This window comes from Rhopalosiphum padi, chromosome 1, assembly GCF_020882245.1.
Source record: "Rhopalosiphum padi isolate XX-2018 chromosome 1, ASM2088224v1, whole genome shotgun sequence".
NCBI classification, from domain to species: Eukaryota; Metazoa; Arthropoda; class Insecta; order Hemiptera; family Aphididae; genus Rhopalosiphum; species Rhopalosiphum padi.
Window position 1 is genome coordinate 27,303,128 of NC_083597.1, and position 17,060 is coordinate 27,320,187.

At 35.6% G+C, this 17,060-nt stretch overlaps 1 protein-coding gene across 1 annotated transcript; it reads right to left on the reverse strand.

The window, feature by feature from the left end:
• Nucleotides 1–4,776: 4,776 nt before the first annotated feature.
• On the reverse strand, nucleotides 4,777–15,578 carry LOC132928515 (uncharacterized). Its single transcript, XM_060993284.1, has 4 exons — nucleotides 15,322–15,578; nucleotides 10,393–10,466; nucleotides 7,512–8,468; nucleotides 4,777–5,906 (listed from the first exon to the last, which is right to left on the reverse strand). Exons 2-4 carry the CDS (start codon nucleotides 10,435–10,437, stop codon nucleotides 4,989–4,991), a joined length of 1,920 nt encoding a protein of 639 aa, XP_060849267.1. The 5' UTR covers nucleotides 10,438–10,466; nucleotides 15,322–15,578; the 3' UTR covers nucleotides 4,777–4,988.
• Nucleotides 15,579–17,060: the final 1,482 nt, after the last annotated feature.

Here is a 17,060-nt window from a genome sequence, read left to right on the forward strand (position 1 = left end):
ATCAGGAAGAATGTGTAAATAATTTATTTTATAATCATAAATTCCTTCACACTTGATGATGATATCTGAATTTGCTGTATAAATTATAATTATTTCCTCGTAATTCAAAAGACATGTTCATTATTCGATGCTGTTCCCAACAAGAAGAGGGTATTTTTCTTTGGTTTATTTTTTTGTAATCGTTTTTTTCCTCGGAATAAAATATTAATAAGCAATTATATTATTTACCAACATAAAAATTCATTGTATCTATAATATCTACGTGTTTCTTATGACAAAATTGTAATACCTCGATGACCTAACCTTAAATTACCGCAATACGATGGTTAGTCAAAATCGTATATATAAAAAATATATATATCAGAAAAATTTCTTGAATCTAATTTCAATATTATTTTTTTTTTTCATAATTTATAACGTTTTAAAATTCACGTAGAAAATGTATTATAATAATATTGTAATCTGGCCCGCCACGTTTTGTTCAAATATAACATTATTATACTGCAGCATAATAATATAATATATTATGGTGCACAACAAGTGCACGTGCGTGCAGCCGACGGGGACACTCTTGCGGGGGAGTGCCTCGCAGTGGCGTCGGCTCGTTTGACGATAATATATTACTGCAGTTTGGTTTATAATATATGTACATATTACATTTATTATACGATCGTATATATAATAAATAATTAATAATAATAGTTTCCTCCTAGGTAGAATCGGTCTACTACGCGCGTGGTATCATATATAATAGGTATATGATAAACGCTTATACGACGGGTATAATTATATTTTAGTACCATTATAAAAAATTATGTATACAGGAAGATTCACCAAGTATGTTCATCGCTAAATTTTCTTTTCTATTTCTGATTTTTGGAATTTTTAAGCATATTTAAAGATCATGTTTTCAATTTTTAGATATTTTTTTTCGCTACTTAACGAGTATTCTACAGTGGTGATAAAAATATAATTTTTTTAAATGAGAACCCTCTTTTCATTAAATTATTTAACGAATAATTCTTTTAAAAAAAATGTTGCTGTATAGGTAAAAATTGAAAATTCGATTTTCTTTAAATTCAAACGAATAGTTTTTCAGTTATTAAAATGTTTAAATCGAGGATAATATAGACCTCCTAAATGGCTTTACAAAACTATTAAAAAAACATCGAGTATATATTTTATTGTAAGTACTTAAAAAAAAATTACTTAGTCCAAAAAATGTGAAGAACTTGGAAACATATATTGTCCATTATAGTGTATTTAAAAATGTCCAATATAAGGTTTTAGATATAACCGCGGCATTATTGATGCAAAGAGAGGGTAGTGGTGAGTATGGTTGGCAAATCGTCCTGTGTACATATTATATACGCAGCACTTTATCGTATAATATACTACTCTCAGCAGACCCGGTGGCGACTGATTGAAAGACGCGAAAAAAATTTCTTCTCTCCGTCGCGCCGCGTCTCGTACACTCGTATAGTATGGTCGGAGAATAATTCGTATAATATATACCTTTATCATACGTCGCGGAGATACAAAACCCGATACTACACACACACACACACATACGCACACTAGTCAATTATTATTATTATATATTACATATATAGCTACAGATATATACACACACACATAAGTGTATATATATACATATATATATGATGTGTTCGAGCGATCGGATCGAAAGTGTGCCATTCACCTACTTCCCGCGGGAGACTGGTTTTCGCCGGTGGCCGATCGACCCGTTGGTATTTTACGCGCGCGAGACCGTACGACGATATCCGTCATACGTCCGTACTTGCCATACGTCTGTGTGTGTGTGAGTTTGTAAGTATATTCGAATCGACGTCCGCATTTTCAGAGATAGACCGTCGCCGCCAACTGTGATTTACCACGCGCGCGCGAGAACGCACACACACACACACACACACACACACACGAGCTTTACGCACTTAGTGTGTCCTGCCGGCGGCGGAAACGCACACGATTACCGCCGTCGTTATTATATTATACGCACACTGCACACAGAGCCAATTAACGACGTCCAGCCGCGCAACAATAATAATAATAATTAAATCGTTTTCTTCGGGAATTTTTTTTTTCTATTATATTATGACTTTAACATATATATATGTTTTATTTTGTTTCGTTTTTCTATAGACATCTTTACCTGCATGTACACTGCAGACGTATACACTGTACCGCGGCTACATACAAGTCGTTAAACAAAATCAACCACGTGCTCACGATTTTGTTATTACAATATAAATTATAAATGCTTGTCCGAATGACATACGGTAAAAAAAAAAAATAAATAAAAATATTATAACGATTAAATATTCGTTTTCATATATGGCATTCGACTACGGCGATTGGCTAACCCATACGTTTCAGTCCGAAATAATGTGATTCTATCAAATAAGTAATGACCAAAGCACCTGTATGTGTTTCGATTAATATCTGTTATAAACGCGTTCCATAATGATCTCTTCGTTCCAACAATACCAAAGACGTCACCCAAACGCCTCCACTCCAACTTATCCGACCACCGTAATTCTCTAATATCCAACTTATCCGTTCGCAGTATCCCAGGCGACCACGATGACATTTAAAACGGAAACGGTGTCGTGACCTTCTAAGTGACTAAAGTCAACCACGAAGTTCCGTCATAAAGGACGGTTTCTTCGTTCGAGACTATATACTGTTGTAGTGTTGTGTGTAAGCCTATCACTTTTGCTTATTATTGTAAAATAAATATTTACACATTGTGTAATGTATATATTAAACAAAAAACAAAAAATAAAAATAATATTTGTTTGACATGATAATAAATATTTATATATAATGAAATCACATTTTATAATAAAAACGCAGCTTAAAATAAATAAATTAATAAATAAATTAATAATACATAAATAAATAAATAAATAAATAAATAAATAAATAATTAAGTATACATACGTAATATATATAATATATTATAAGTTATACATATACATATAGGCACAATGTACATCGTACACACTTATACCATAGTCAACAACTAATGTGCATGTGCTAATTTTGTTCCTCTTCTATCGGTAAGTACATACAATAATAATAAATAATAATATTATAATATCTTATAGATCCGGATCATCGTGGGGAGAATTAACAATATTAATATTTTGAGCGTAATGTTTATGTTTTTTTGAATATTTTTTTTATGTGTTTTTAGTGTATTATATAAGTCGTAAAAAGCAAACGCACAAAAGTTGTTGGAAATGCCTCGTTAGAAACTAATTAGGCATTAGTATGTATACAATAATAATAACGACTAATTAATCGACTATATAAAAAAGAAGTACAACGTAATAATAGTAATAATAATAATAATAATAATATTTAAGTAATATCTATTACTACTAAAATAATTTATAGTATTATTTTGTATAAATGTAATAGACGATATTTACCTATCGAAAATAAATAACATAATATATATGGCTCGTTTTCTTAAGTCTATAAATTGTAATAATATTCGATACAAGTGCGTTATGTATTTTGTAAGACGTATTTTGTTACTATCAAATAATAGATATTACACCGTGGATATAACATCGTAAACGTAAACTATACAGTGCTGGGTGGGGATGAGGACGTGGACACCAGTAGTCGCGATAGTGAATGTCATTATTTCCTCTCTCTCAAATTCTCACTATATATATATATATATATCTAATATATTTATAAATAATATAATATTAAAAAGTTCAAGAAATAGCATACGACACATAATATTATATTGCAGGCCGTCGACGTATGTTTATTTTATTTTGAACGTGCTTAATATTAGTCTAAAGCGACGCGCGTTTGGATTAAATCGAGACGAAAACAGACTTATACAAACCTATACAATTAATATAGTAATAATATGAAATGTTACGCGCGGTGGGCATACCTATTATATACCTATGCGATATTATATGCTTGGGGTTATTGTTTAGCGATAAAAGCGTTTGTTGTGGTGGGCGGGGAGGTGTGGATTTTAAACAAATTAAAAAATCATCTAAATAGTCGGATTAATAAAATATATAACCGGTAGATGATTAGCATAACGTTTTAAAAATTTAAAAAAAACAATACTTCTCATTACACCCTTGCGATGATGGGTTTTTGGCACTCTTTCAATATTTACGTGATACGTTCTATAGAAAAAAAGCGTGCGAACGGGATGCACATTTTTTGAGGTCGGAGTTTTATTTTTCCACGTGTGACGACGACGCTCTCGAATTACCGAATACTATATTATATTATAACGTATATATAGTGTGTTGTAGCGTCGACGGTCCGGCGCAAATGTTAAGTTGTAATAATTCTATGATAATGGAACTAAAAACGAACGACGTGGCGACTCGTAAGTCGATACGTTCCCCCGGGTGTAAATTACGATGTCGGACAAAGAATGGAAAGGAAAGGATAACGAAAGAAAAATAATAATAAATAATGCACGTACCTATTATAATACCGATTATTATGTATAGGTATCGTGACGTTATATAATAATAAGTATGTTACATTGAATATTGTATGATGTGATACGACAGCGATGATGAATAGCGTCGGACCCGAAGATGGAAAAATCGAAACGAGAGACGACGATCGTCATAAAGCGAGCATCGGGTTGAGGCGCGTAGAATGTTCGCGGGGGATGTTTAACTGCCTTTTTACACGGTTTAACGCCCGTTGTGTCCGACTAAAAACGTTTATATACCTACCTAATGTGTTATTTGGGGGGGGGGTTACTTTGGCTTACTATATAATATAATATTTACGTCTATTAAGTAAAATATAATTATAATTATGGCTTTTCGTTTGTGCGACGGTCGTGACTTTTATTTTTTTGTGATTTTGGTTTTTTTTTTCTATTTGTGTTTCAACTCTCACCCGCCGTGATGCCCACCATTGACTCGACTGCGGAAGTGAGCCGGAAACGGCGTCGATGATCACGACGTGTATGCCTGGTGCATGACGGCCGATTTGTGCACCGTCTGCGGCTGAAGTTTGGGATTGGTGCAAGCCACCTGCGCGTTTTTTCGGCGTTGCGGCATGGATCTAATGCGCAGGCACAGGTACGCGGACACCAGGCACGACACCAGCAGGATGCCGAGCAGGACGATCAGCGTGGCGGAGAACCCGACCGTTGTCATACAGATCATTGACGCACCCGGTTCGACGGTTCTGACGGGGAACACCATGGTGTTGGTGGCCGAGCTGTTTGTCGAGTCGTCGAGAGCGAACGTCAGGTCACCCGTGGACACAACCTTGATGACTCGGTTCACGCCCACGGCTTCCTGTTCGGCGGCGGCAGTGCTGGTGCTGGCGGTGGTGCTGGTGGCGGCCGACCTACGGTGAAGTCGGGGTCGGACGCGTCTCTCGTCTCTCGGATGGGCCGAACCGATGCGGGCGTACACGTCCAGGGGCGCGGGCGGTGGACCGTATTCTGCGGGTCCTTGCACTGCTGGATGGTGGGCGGATAGCAGATTACCGTGTTGAGCGTTGAGTATGGCGTTGCTGTCCGAACATTGATCCGGGCACTGGTACCGGCATATCTGTATGGTGCACTGGAAGTGTACTTCCATCGAGTCCGGGAACTTGAACGCCTGGAAGTGCGCGTACGACAGTACGGATGCGCTGGCACCGAAGTTCTTGATCTTGGTGAACCGGGACATGAGCTTGCCGCGTGTCACGCAACCCTTCTGGTCCACAAGTTGGATGGGTGCCCGTTTGCCGTCGTGCGCCATACAGTTCCGTACGAGCATGTCGAACTTGGAGTCGTCGTCCTTGATTGCCAGTACCATGGTCATTGTTTGTCCAATTTTCACCAATCCGGAGACTTCGGAAGCCCACGGTCCCTTGCCGACCTTGTTTTAACAGAAACAGAAAAATAAATAGCGAAAATCGAATATTATTATTATAATATCTACAAATAGAACAAGTCATATAGAATCCAAATTTCGGGGCGATAGTGATATAATATGGTAAAATGGATAAATGAGTCAAAAGGTTAAAGATAACTTTAAGAGGACGTCACACCGCATTTATTTTCAACTTCATCATACAAATGTTACGCTACGCACATTTAATTTCGTTAGTTTTAATATTACGATGAATTGACATATTATTAACACTAAAAGTTAACAACATTGACTGTGAACTGTTGGATTTAATATTTTCGATTTTTTTTATTTTGAAATATTAAAATATTTGACTTCAAAACTACAAAACGCTTCCAACGAAATTATTAAAATAAGGTTGAACAAGGTTATGGTATTAAAATAAAAAAAAAATGATATACCTACTGACCATATTAATTTGTTATGTTACAGTACATTTACACGTGTTTATAAGAAGTAGACAATGCGACAATGCGGGAGAGACGTCTTTTTAAGAGAACACTCAAGAGTTACACTCATACATTTATTGTAGATAATCGATGTCCGTTGGTTGGTTTAAAATATTGAATTATTAAAAGGGAGAAAATTGAAATGAATTTAAATTTGTCTGCGGTGCTATCTCGTGCGTTTTCTTCGAAAGTTCTACTATAATACTAGTTGTACAATGTATAATTTAATACCGAAAAACTAGATCAACGAAAAAGATAGTAGTCAAAATCTTAGTCGAAACATAATAGATATACAACGCGTATAATAATATATTATAATATAATATCTTTGGTGTAAATGCGAAACTCGTGTGGTATATATTATTATCATGCGTTTTTGAATACGATTATTCGCAATATTGATGGTTAAATATTATAACTGTAAACGACCATATACTATTGACTGCATGATATATATAATTATATTTTGCCGCGTTCGAAGTAGTGCAAAATTGAAAATTTATATTTATGCGGCCGTATATTATAATTATTGATGTGTAGATTGTGGTGGGTACCTACGTTTAGAATTTACATAGTAAAACTAGTATTTTATTTTAGAAATTCGAGCGTAAGGAAATAAAAATTATCACCTAATTTAAACACAAATGATAGCACGTCGTTATTATTTTCGTAACTAACTAAATGCACGTCGTTTGCTATTATTTACATACTACTTTCGATATATATCGACTTGCGTGTGTAAAATTAATTAGTATTCATTGAGCTGAATCGTTGCAATAAATAACCAGAATTAAAAATGCAAAATTGTGAATTTCATTTCGGCGACATTAAAAAAAAAAAAATTCCCATTTGAATAACGCTATTGCGGATATCCGTATTAAATAAACCGTGTACTAATATATTATTATAAATTATTTGCAAAATTAAAATGTCTACAGCGGTGACACGGGTGATCATTTTGTTTTTAAGCGATTTTTTTACGACTGAAACAGGTAAGTGGAAGTACACGAGCATCTAAATCTGATAAATATTATTATTGCAAAGGATTTTTTTTTCGTTCGTGCTCAAAGCTATAATGGTCGCATTGAAATATTATGTATATATAGGTAGCGTAATAAATTACTTGTATCTGCATCCAACATCCAACGTTGTCACCGGCGAAGTCAGCCCTGACTACATCCAACATGTCAACCGGGAACGGCCTGAACGTGACGGACTTCTCGTACTGGTCGTGCCACGTGCACCGGAGCTTCCGGGCCTGATCCCAAACCTCTTGCACTTGCGGGTCATACTGGATGACGACGATGTTCTCGAAATAGGTGCCGGACCCGGAGTCAGCCCCGTACCCGTATAGACCGTTCTCGGTGTTGCCGGAAGTGCCGCAAGCGTGCACGCCGATCTCGAAGTTGACGGACGTCCGGCCTAGACCGGCGGGCAGGTGCACGCAATTTCCGTTGCTGTAGTGGCCCTTACTGAACACGATTCCATAGAACGGTTTGTCGAAACTCAGGAACACCTTCATCGAGTTCTTCTCGCACTTGACGTCCAGTGACACGATTTTCGGCATGTCGGCAGACGCGCTGCTCGGCCATGGGTCGCCGAGCGCGTTTCCTACCGGACCGGCCGAGTATACCTTGTCCATGGCCTCGGATTGTTGGGCGACCAATTGTTGTTGCTGTTGCTGTTGCTGCAATGACGGTGGCGGCGGTGGTGGTCCGTGATAAGCCACGTTGTGGTGGTGATACTTGGCGGACTGCTGTTGGGGAGGTTGCGACTGCTGCTGAGGTGGTGGCGGACCTCGGTTCAACGGTGGATGGCCGCGAACAGGTGCCGACTGCGGTTTCAAGTAGTTGTGTTTGGCTATGGAACCGGACGCGTCCTGATCGTCCACGTCGTCACCTGTCTCCATGGCCAGCTGGTCAGGGTTGTGTGCCTCCATCGCGTCATCACGCTTCTGCGCCGGTGATTGCATCGGCCCGTGCTGCAGCTGCATTTGCTGTTGGTCGGACTGTTGCAGCAGATCGTCGATCGATTGCGACGTCCCGGAAACAGCTTCGACCACGTCCACTTCTTCCGTCATCTGTACACAGTTCACATGTATCATAGAAATGAGAAAAAAATGAAACAGTGAGAACGATGACGACAGGAAAGAAAAACAAATTTAAAAAAATTGAGCGGAATATTATAGTACATATAGTGGGTGATTTACTAAGCACGCTTAACGTAAATAATTATATTATTAAATAAAAAAAACAATGGTGATTATGCTTGGTAAATCACCCTGTTTATTATATTCCAAAATTACAGGTAAGTTTTTTATAGAATATGAAGCGTTGTTCAAAGACTTCAAAGTTGTGTCGGATACTTTTTTTTTGTCGTAACCGGGCGAGTGTATTTTCGATTATATGATAAAATACTAACATTTAATATAAATTTGTATTAGCTCTACGCGTCACGTCCACAATATGTCAATATTAATGTATAAGTTTTAAGTATATATATATAGATATTAATGTTTTATAGTTTAGGGCTTGTCGGGTTGTCAGTTTTTCCATGAAAAGTAATAGAAATTTAAATAGGCTACATATAATTTGTCATGTTGTGTAAGTTTAAAAATTATATCATAATATTATATTATTATAATTATTTATATGCTATGTATCGATGAGTTTTATATAAAATCGTCGAGGCTATAGTGGTGGAATTAAAAAGCTTTGAACCATAAAAATATAATATATGTCACGCCTATCGAAACATGATCTATGCAAGGATCTTTAAAAATGAGTTCCATCGATTCAAAATAAAATAGTTTTCTAATCAATATCAGACAAATACAACGAACATAATATTTTTAGGGTTTAATTAAATAATTTGTTTCAGTTTTGTCGTGTATCACAGGGAATATCAATAATTAAATGATTCGGAAAATTATTCGAGGGTCGTTTCCGGGACATATTTGCGAAATCTAAATTTCCCCGCGATACGTGTACTATTGTATACTATATTACTATAGCCATATATAGATACTTATTACTAATAAGTTATTATTCGTCGGCAACTGCCGCGGCGGTAAACCTAGTACTATAATATAGATCGCGGAGAACTACTTTCGAAAAACTCGAAAGTCGTAAAGGATATATAACCACGCGTATACACACACCATATTGTATTATATTGTTGTACATATTTTTGTACACACATTGTTGTACCTATTATAGATACCCATGTATCTAAATCTAATATAAGTACGTTCTGTGCGCTGCGGTAGATATCAGCTGCGGAGAACGGATAATCAACGAAATAATCGTATTTTTCGGGCTCGTAAGGTGCACTTTATACGCATGAGTAAAATATCGTCTTATTTGCATGTATGTTTTTACTCGATGATACACGCGCGTTTAATTTTAATAATAATAATAATAATAATAATATTATTATTATTATTACCAATATGACGCGTGCACGAGGAAATGTGTTTATTGTTTGCGCGCGTAAACGATACTCGGTATTATGCTGCTTAACGGTACCACAAAGGTTACCTAACCATAACGAGCAGACAGCAGTGCGTATATATATAATATACCTATCTTTAAGTATAATATAAGATCTATATTCCGCAGAGTGAGTACGGTATACCTATATACAACAGTAATACGGTATAATTGTCCATAACGTTGTATCTATATATTATTATTATTGTATATATATATATATATACACCGCGTATCCCGTATCAATTAAATAGACCAATGGTATTAATGACTGCGTCGTATATGATACGCGTAGTTATATATTTGTATGTCGCCGCTGCGACGACGCCGACGATGACGTACTCCAAGTGTCCAACCTCTATACAGACATCAACAATATATTGCCCGCGGTGAATCGTTATTAATGTTTTTAACGTTTTATTCAAAACAACGAATAACTTATACGTCGTGTATAATTTGTATATGTATATTTAGGTATAGTATGCAATATTATTGTTTGGGGTGTGTACTCACACTGCACGCCAGAAAGCAAAACATCAGTGACAGTCTAAGGATCATTTTTAGTCCGTGCGGTCTTATTGAACAATCTGAAAAAAAAATAAATAGATTTAATAACAATATTATATAATATAAAAATAAATATAATATTATAATAAATATTATTTAAACAAGCAGATCAGAGTATACGTATAAACGCGTCATGATCACAACAACATCCCCGTGCGGTCATTACCGCGATATTCGACTGGGGTGTGACGACCGAAGGGGAAAGTTAAAATGTGAAATCGATTCAATGAGAAAGAAAAAAATTCGTCTTTCGAAAAGGCTGCGTGCGTGCGTGCGTGTGTGATATGGACTGCCGTAGTGTGTATAGCTTCAGCAGTACCTATATGCACTGTATACAGGTCGTTTGACCGCTTTGAATTAAAAAAAAAAACATAATAATAAATAAATAAATAAAATAACGATTTCCTTCCAGTCCCGGGCCGTGCTGCCTACTTTTGTGCACTAGAGCTGCAGTTCGCGTATTCCGTACATAGATGGGTAAGGAAAAAAACCGTCAGACAGATGATTCCGGTTTTCGCGCTCGTCTCTGCGTTCCGCGGTGGCACATCCTGTTCACCGGGAAACCTGGAGAGAAACACTAGTGACACACTAGGACATATTTGTGTGTAAATCGTCCGTTTTTACCAGTACGTGATCGTTAACAATGCCGGTCATCGATATACGGCAGACACACACACACACACACACATACATATTATACACACAAACTGCATCTCGTGGCAATAAGAAATATAATCAATATATGTATTATTTAATGACCATATAAGTTATAGGGCTTACAAATCGAAAAGAAAAATATGAAATGAACTTTCTCAAACGTCTTTGAGCCGGATAACCTTTCAAAAACGTGGACCGCGCACAGCGGTGTTACAATAATCGTATATCATACGTACTATATTATATCAACCTATATGCGTTCGAGTTCTGCGAACTTTGCAAACTGTTATGGTTATTATTGCGATCACGAACATTATTTAGATCATCGAGAGGGAATATATATAATATTATAATTATATTTAAATAGGAATAACGTGTTTCATAATTCGATAATAATTAAGAACGAATACGCTGCTCAACTTCCGAAATCCGGTTTTTATGGTCACAGCCGGTGTGCGGCCCGTGAGTGGGTCAGTGTTCTTCTTAAAATAAATAAATAAATAAATAAAATGGGATAAAAGTCTTAGCAGTCTCTCCCGACTAGGTTACCGTGCTACTACGCATTATGTATGTCGAACATTTTTATGGTAATATATTATATTATACGTTTAGGTCAAGTACCCGAGAGAAAACGCCGGCAGCTGCGGCAGCCGAGCCCGGGCTGCTGCCTATGCCTGGTCGCCCGCTCCCAGCGTCGATCAGTGAACGTGATTTTCAATAGCCGCGATCACGTTTTGTTTCTACGAAACTATTATAATGTATACGTACCACCGCCTATTCTCTTCTCTACGCCAATCGATCGGATTGCGCATGATGACGATAATAATATGGTAAAAATTGGCGGATGTAAATCTTAATATATAATACCTATAGCTAGTTGGCCCGGGCGCCAGGTGCTCCCCTCGGGGTTTTCTGGGTCAGATTTCTGATCGATTTATTACCCCATTTCCTCATGATTGACCCACAAACATGGCGCGATGTGTATCGAAAACACGAGACCGTTTAACAGCGAAATAGTATCGTAATGTGACGAAAAAATGTACACCGCAATATTATCATATTGATGTGATATCCGTCGTCGTAACATAGAACAAAACCAACACGAAAAGTACAACGATAATAATATGTACTCGACCCAATTCGTGGTCCGACGTTGTTATAGAAACAGAACGAGTGTACGAATAATTCGATAATAACGAAATAATAAAAAAAAAAATGATCGTTCGTCCAAGCGCATACGTCTCTATATCATACGCAGCAGACGTAAGGTGTATCGATGCCAAAACAATATTATATATCGTCCGGTGCGGCGGTTCTCGTCGCATAGTATATTATAATATTATTATACCGCTTGTATTAAACCACGTGCGATTCCCTATATATATATACCTGCCTACTTGGATACAAACCGACGGTGTACGGACGTTTGATTTATGTCCGACCTGCTATACATGCTATATATATTACAATAATATGCATATGTCATTTGCAAAATTGGCGTCCCCGCGAGTCGTCCCACTGTACACATTAAAAAGTAGTACTGCCGCGGCAGCATCGATCGTAATCCGTTCACGCATACATTATTAATACGTTGTACACACTCATCGGTCACCGCGACGAGGTTTTTCGACAAATCTGTCGTCGTACACGCATATCATAATATTATCCGTGTACAACCGCGAGAATATCATTACGATTTCGGTATATACCCAGGTAACTTTGGTATTCGGTGTATCGTGATTGCGGTATACCTATAGACTTTGCAGTGTTCTGCGGTAAGTATGTGCCAGAACGATCGCACGCGGTTCCCGTGCCGGCGCTGTGAGACTATGACTCAATCGGAACATCCGTACACGAAACGAGACTATTGGCATTGTCGTCCGGCCCGTGTTAATAACGATACGCACAAAATAATAATAATAATAATAATATATGCTCTCTGCCGGTTTACGTGACTGTGCATACGTTATGCATATAACCGCGCGGATTAGTCTACGACAAACGGTTTTTGTTCGACACGTGCATTGTCTTCCGAGTTTAGTAGCTTTCTATTTTCGCCAGACGCGTCGCCGCAGCATCCCGTGACGCGGACCCCTATGGGTCGCCGGAACGCCCTTCTACGCGAGTTCCGCCGTCCCGACATCGGGCGTTTAATTTCACTTTTATACGCGACTAGAAAATTAAAATTAAAAAGATTGTCCCGCAAATAGATCATTCGAATATAACAATAATTATATTATTATTATCATTGCAGATGCGTGTGCATCCTGCTATATTATATCAGATCGCGGTCGTTGCACGTATATCGTTATTATTAAGCTGATTAATATCGCGCTCTAAGCCGGTTACAGAAACGATATTTTATGATCATATTATCGGACCTATTTTCATATAATATGGTTACGATTTAATTATTTTGCCGTTCGAGTCGATGAACAGCGGTGTATAATATAATAATATATATTCCCTAGAATATTATGGTTTTCCGTATAATGAAATAAATTTTTAATCACAAAATTACACAGTTATTAACTCTTAAATCGTGTCGGTGCATCCATTATTTGCTCTACATATTCACTCCAAATCACTATAAGTATATTACCATCTCGTATAATTATATTATTTTTTTATCGTATAATCAATTATAAGCACTATTAATCTAAACACAACACAGTTCGGACTTATGACGAAAAATGTATAAAGCTATATTCAATTAACTGCATCCCAATCAATATTCAAAACTATATTGGTTTTGATACTTATTTATATACCTAGATACATGCGGTTTCGTGATCTTTGTCGAAATTTCTATGCCATTTACGAAGTTTAATTTTCCAAAACTATGTTTAAACGCTTAAACTATAAATCCACTTTACTGCAATCGTTCAATGATATATATAATTCATTTTTTTCTCTACTACTGTATTCCCTATATTTACTATATTATCTATCCTCAACTATGGAAATAATATTATAATTTATAAGCTACTAAATATGAATTTAATATTTTAAAGCACGTTTGAATAAAAACAAATTTATGTGAAATCGTTGTGATACTAACTATTGTTACAAGTAATATTTTTATGTATAGTATTCGACCTATGTAATTTTAAAAAACGTTTACAGTTTATTAATTAAATACAAATTTAAAGATTCAGTAATTTTAAATTATATTTGTGGCTTAGCTGTTCTTAAGTGTTCATCGTAATGTTTTATTTAAAAATAGTCAATAAAGACAGTTGATGTAAATTAAAATAATTAATATAATAAAAAAGTTTTATACAATATAATATTATTATTTAAAGTGTAATTTATAATAATTGTTTTTATAGTTTTAGAAATGACATTACACCTGTTTAATATTTAATTATTAACCACATATTAACAATTTAATGCATACTAACATATTCCATAACAATTAACCACTGCTAAGCTGACGTTTAAAAACGATTTGATTGGTATTGCCCACGCGTAAACAGGTTTTAACATCTAAAGAGTAAGTACCTGCTTATTTATTATAATCGTTTTTTTGATCATTTAGACGGAGTTCATTCATGCTCTAAGTTGCCCGCGGATCTGTTGGTTTCAAAATTTATAGGTCGTGTCAAAACTATTAATAATATTTAGATAAAATAAGATATTGTTGAAAATGATTTTCGCTTTTAGCCGACCGCTGTTCTTAGTTTATGAGATGTTGTATATAAACATTCGAAAATATATTATTTACAAAAAACACTAATATTTACTAAAATTAAACGGTGTGAATAGACCTTTTGAAATTATTCATATTTTTAAAATGTTTCACCTAAAATCATTTTCACAAATGATCAAGTCGAAATAAATTCTTATAAAACCAAATAGTACATATTATTATATTCAATATTTATGTAGTGTGAAGTTGATTATTTTCTAAGATACTTCAAAAACTATCTTTACATTATAGTGCGTATGTGTGTATATAACCATTAAAGCAAAAAATGACTAATTAACAATACTTATTTGTAAGCCACTATTAGGTTCATAACCTATATGCAATTGTATAAGTCTGTTATAAATCGATAAGTTGCTCAATACCGCAAGAGATTTGAAATTGCACGTTTATAGAGATAGATGATAGTGAATATCAGTGTTTAAAAATACTTAAGTTATTCGTTCGTATCAGATAATATAGTATAAGACATTAAGACATTGTAAATATACGAGAATTCGAAATCTTACCTCAAAACTAGAAATCTGGTCTCACTGACGCGTAATTAGACTGCAACTCGTTGTATTACGAAAACAAAACAACAGCACTATTGTAACACACTATTAACAAACAGAAAAAAATGTGTAAAAAGTTTTCGGAAACTAAAAAAAGTTCTAATGATTTAGGCCCGAACGAGCAGTTGACGCGACGGTTTCAAGACGATTAGTGATCGAGAACTCTTGGCCGGCAAGAAGAAAGGATCAATGAGATCCATCCATCTCTTAGTCGTGGTTAGCTTTACAGGGGTCCGATGATGATATTGAAACGGCGACAACGTGTTTCCGTGTCCCCTTCCTCCTTCACGGCCACTCACGATAGATACCAGCCACTTGGTCATGACCTAGACCTCAACAGGAACAAGTCGGATGGTCTGGTTTCATCAAAGCCCGCATAGCAATTAGTCTGCGTGTGTGTGTGTGTGTGTGTGTGTACACTGTTCCTCTCTCTCCCCGTCTGCGCATGAGTATTTACTATACGTCTTTCTCGCTGTTTTGCTCTCTCACTCTCTCTCACTTATTCTCTCTCTCTTGCACTCTTTCACTTCCCATCGGCCCCTCGTTCTGTCTCTATCCATTTCTCCGCTGTTTCACTACGATTTTGTGCTTCATTGAAACTATTTGTACGGATATGGCTCGATAATGCTATTCTAAGATAATAATATAACGTAGGCACTCCACGAAAGTAGTGTACATGCGCCAAAACGCATACAGAAGAGAGAAAAGTCCTACTGTCTAATTACACAATTGTGTAAACGCGTAGCCTTTATTTATTTTTAGTTGTGAAATTTTAACATTAAAATCATATAACCTAATTTTGAACAAAATCTTTCGCAAATTATAATATATTAATGTGAAACGTAGCTAGATAAATTTATTTCCTATTCCTAGTTAAAATTCGACGATTATACATATATCCAAATTATTATCACACATTGATAATGTGTAGTATTATAAGCATATTCTAAGAAAATATATTTTATACTATTTCATGGCTATTGCTCATCATTAATTATCTTCTAATTGGGAATAACGTTTTTTTATCTATAGTAATGTAAATGTACTGTACATTATATTAATTATATAATTGTATTCGTTTATATATAAGTAAATGTTTTATCTACTATGTTCTTTACCCTTACCTAATATCAACCATATTCTTGGTATCACACACATAAATACATAATTGGTTAAAGTCAAGTTAATTTTCCACAACATTAAATATATTATACAATTTCAAAACAGAATGATGAACTTACGAAATTTTAGAGCCAACCACGAACAACTTTTAATTGGTTCATCCTACAATATTTTCCTAACGGCTTACTTGAAAATTCTCGTAAATAATTTGGCATGATTTGTTACTAATTTTAAAGTTATAGGTCAACATATTATATGGACCAATTTCACGATTAAAAAGTGAGTTTTATGAGTAAAGCAACCACTCGCATTTTATTGCAAATCTCGATGCTTTTTTTGGTAAGTATATATTTCGAATTCTAAAAGTTAACCTGCAAATTATAGATGATGGTTTTGAGTCACTACGCCAAAGTAGGTGGGTCATTAGACATTTATAATAATTTGTTTCTTGTACATTGTTATGCAACATTTTATTAAACATTTTTCATAATATAGTCACGTCACAATTTTATTCACTTGTGATGTATTTATTTTTATTAAAATTATGCTGTAGCACAAATCACAACGCCAAG

Coding starts and splice junctions, on each gene's coding strand:
- LOC132928515 (XM_060993284.1), bottom strand. CDS start 10,437: ATGATCCTTAGACTGTCACTGATGTTTTGCTTTCTGGCGTGCAGT. Junction 8,469..10,392: donor TTTGCTTTCTGGCGTGCAGT/GTGAGTACACAC, acceptor AACTGTGTACAG/ATGACGGAAGAAGTGGACGT. Junction 5,907..7,511: donor GATGTTGGATGCAGATACAA/GTAATTTATTAC, acceptor TGTTAAAACAAG/GTCGGCAAGGGACCGTGGGC.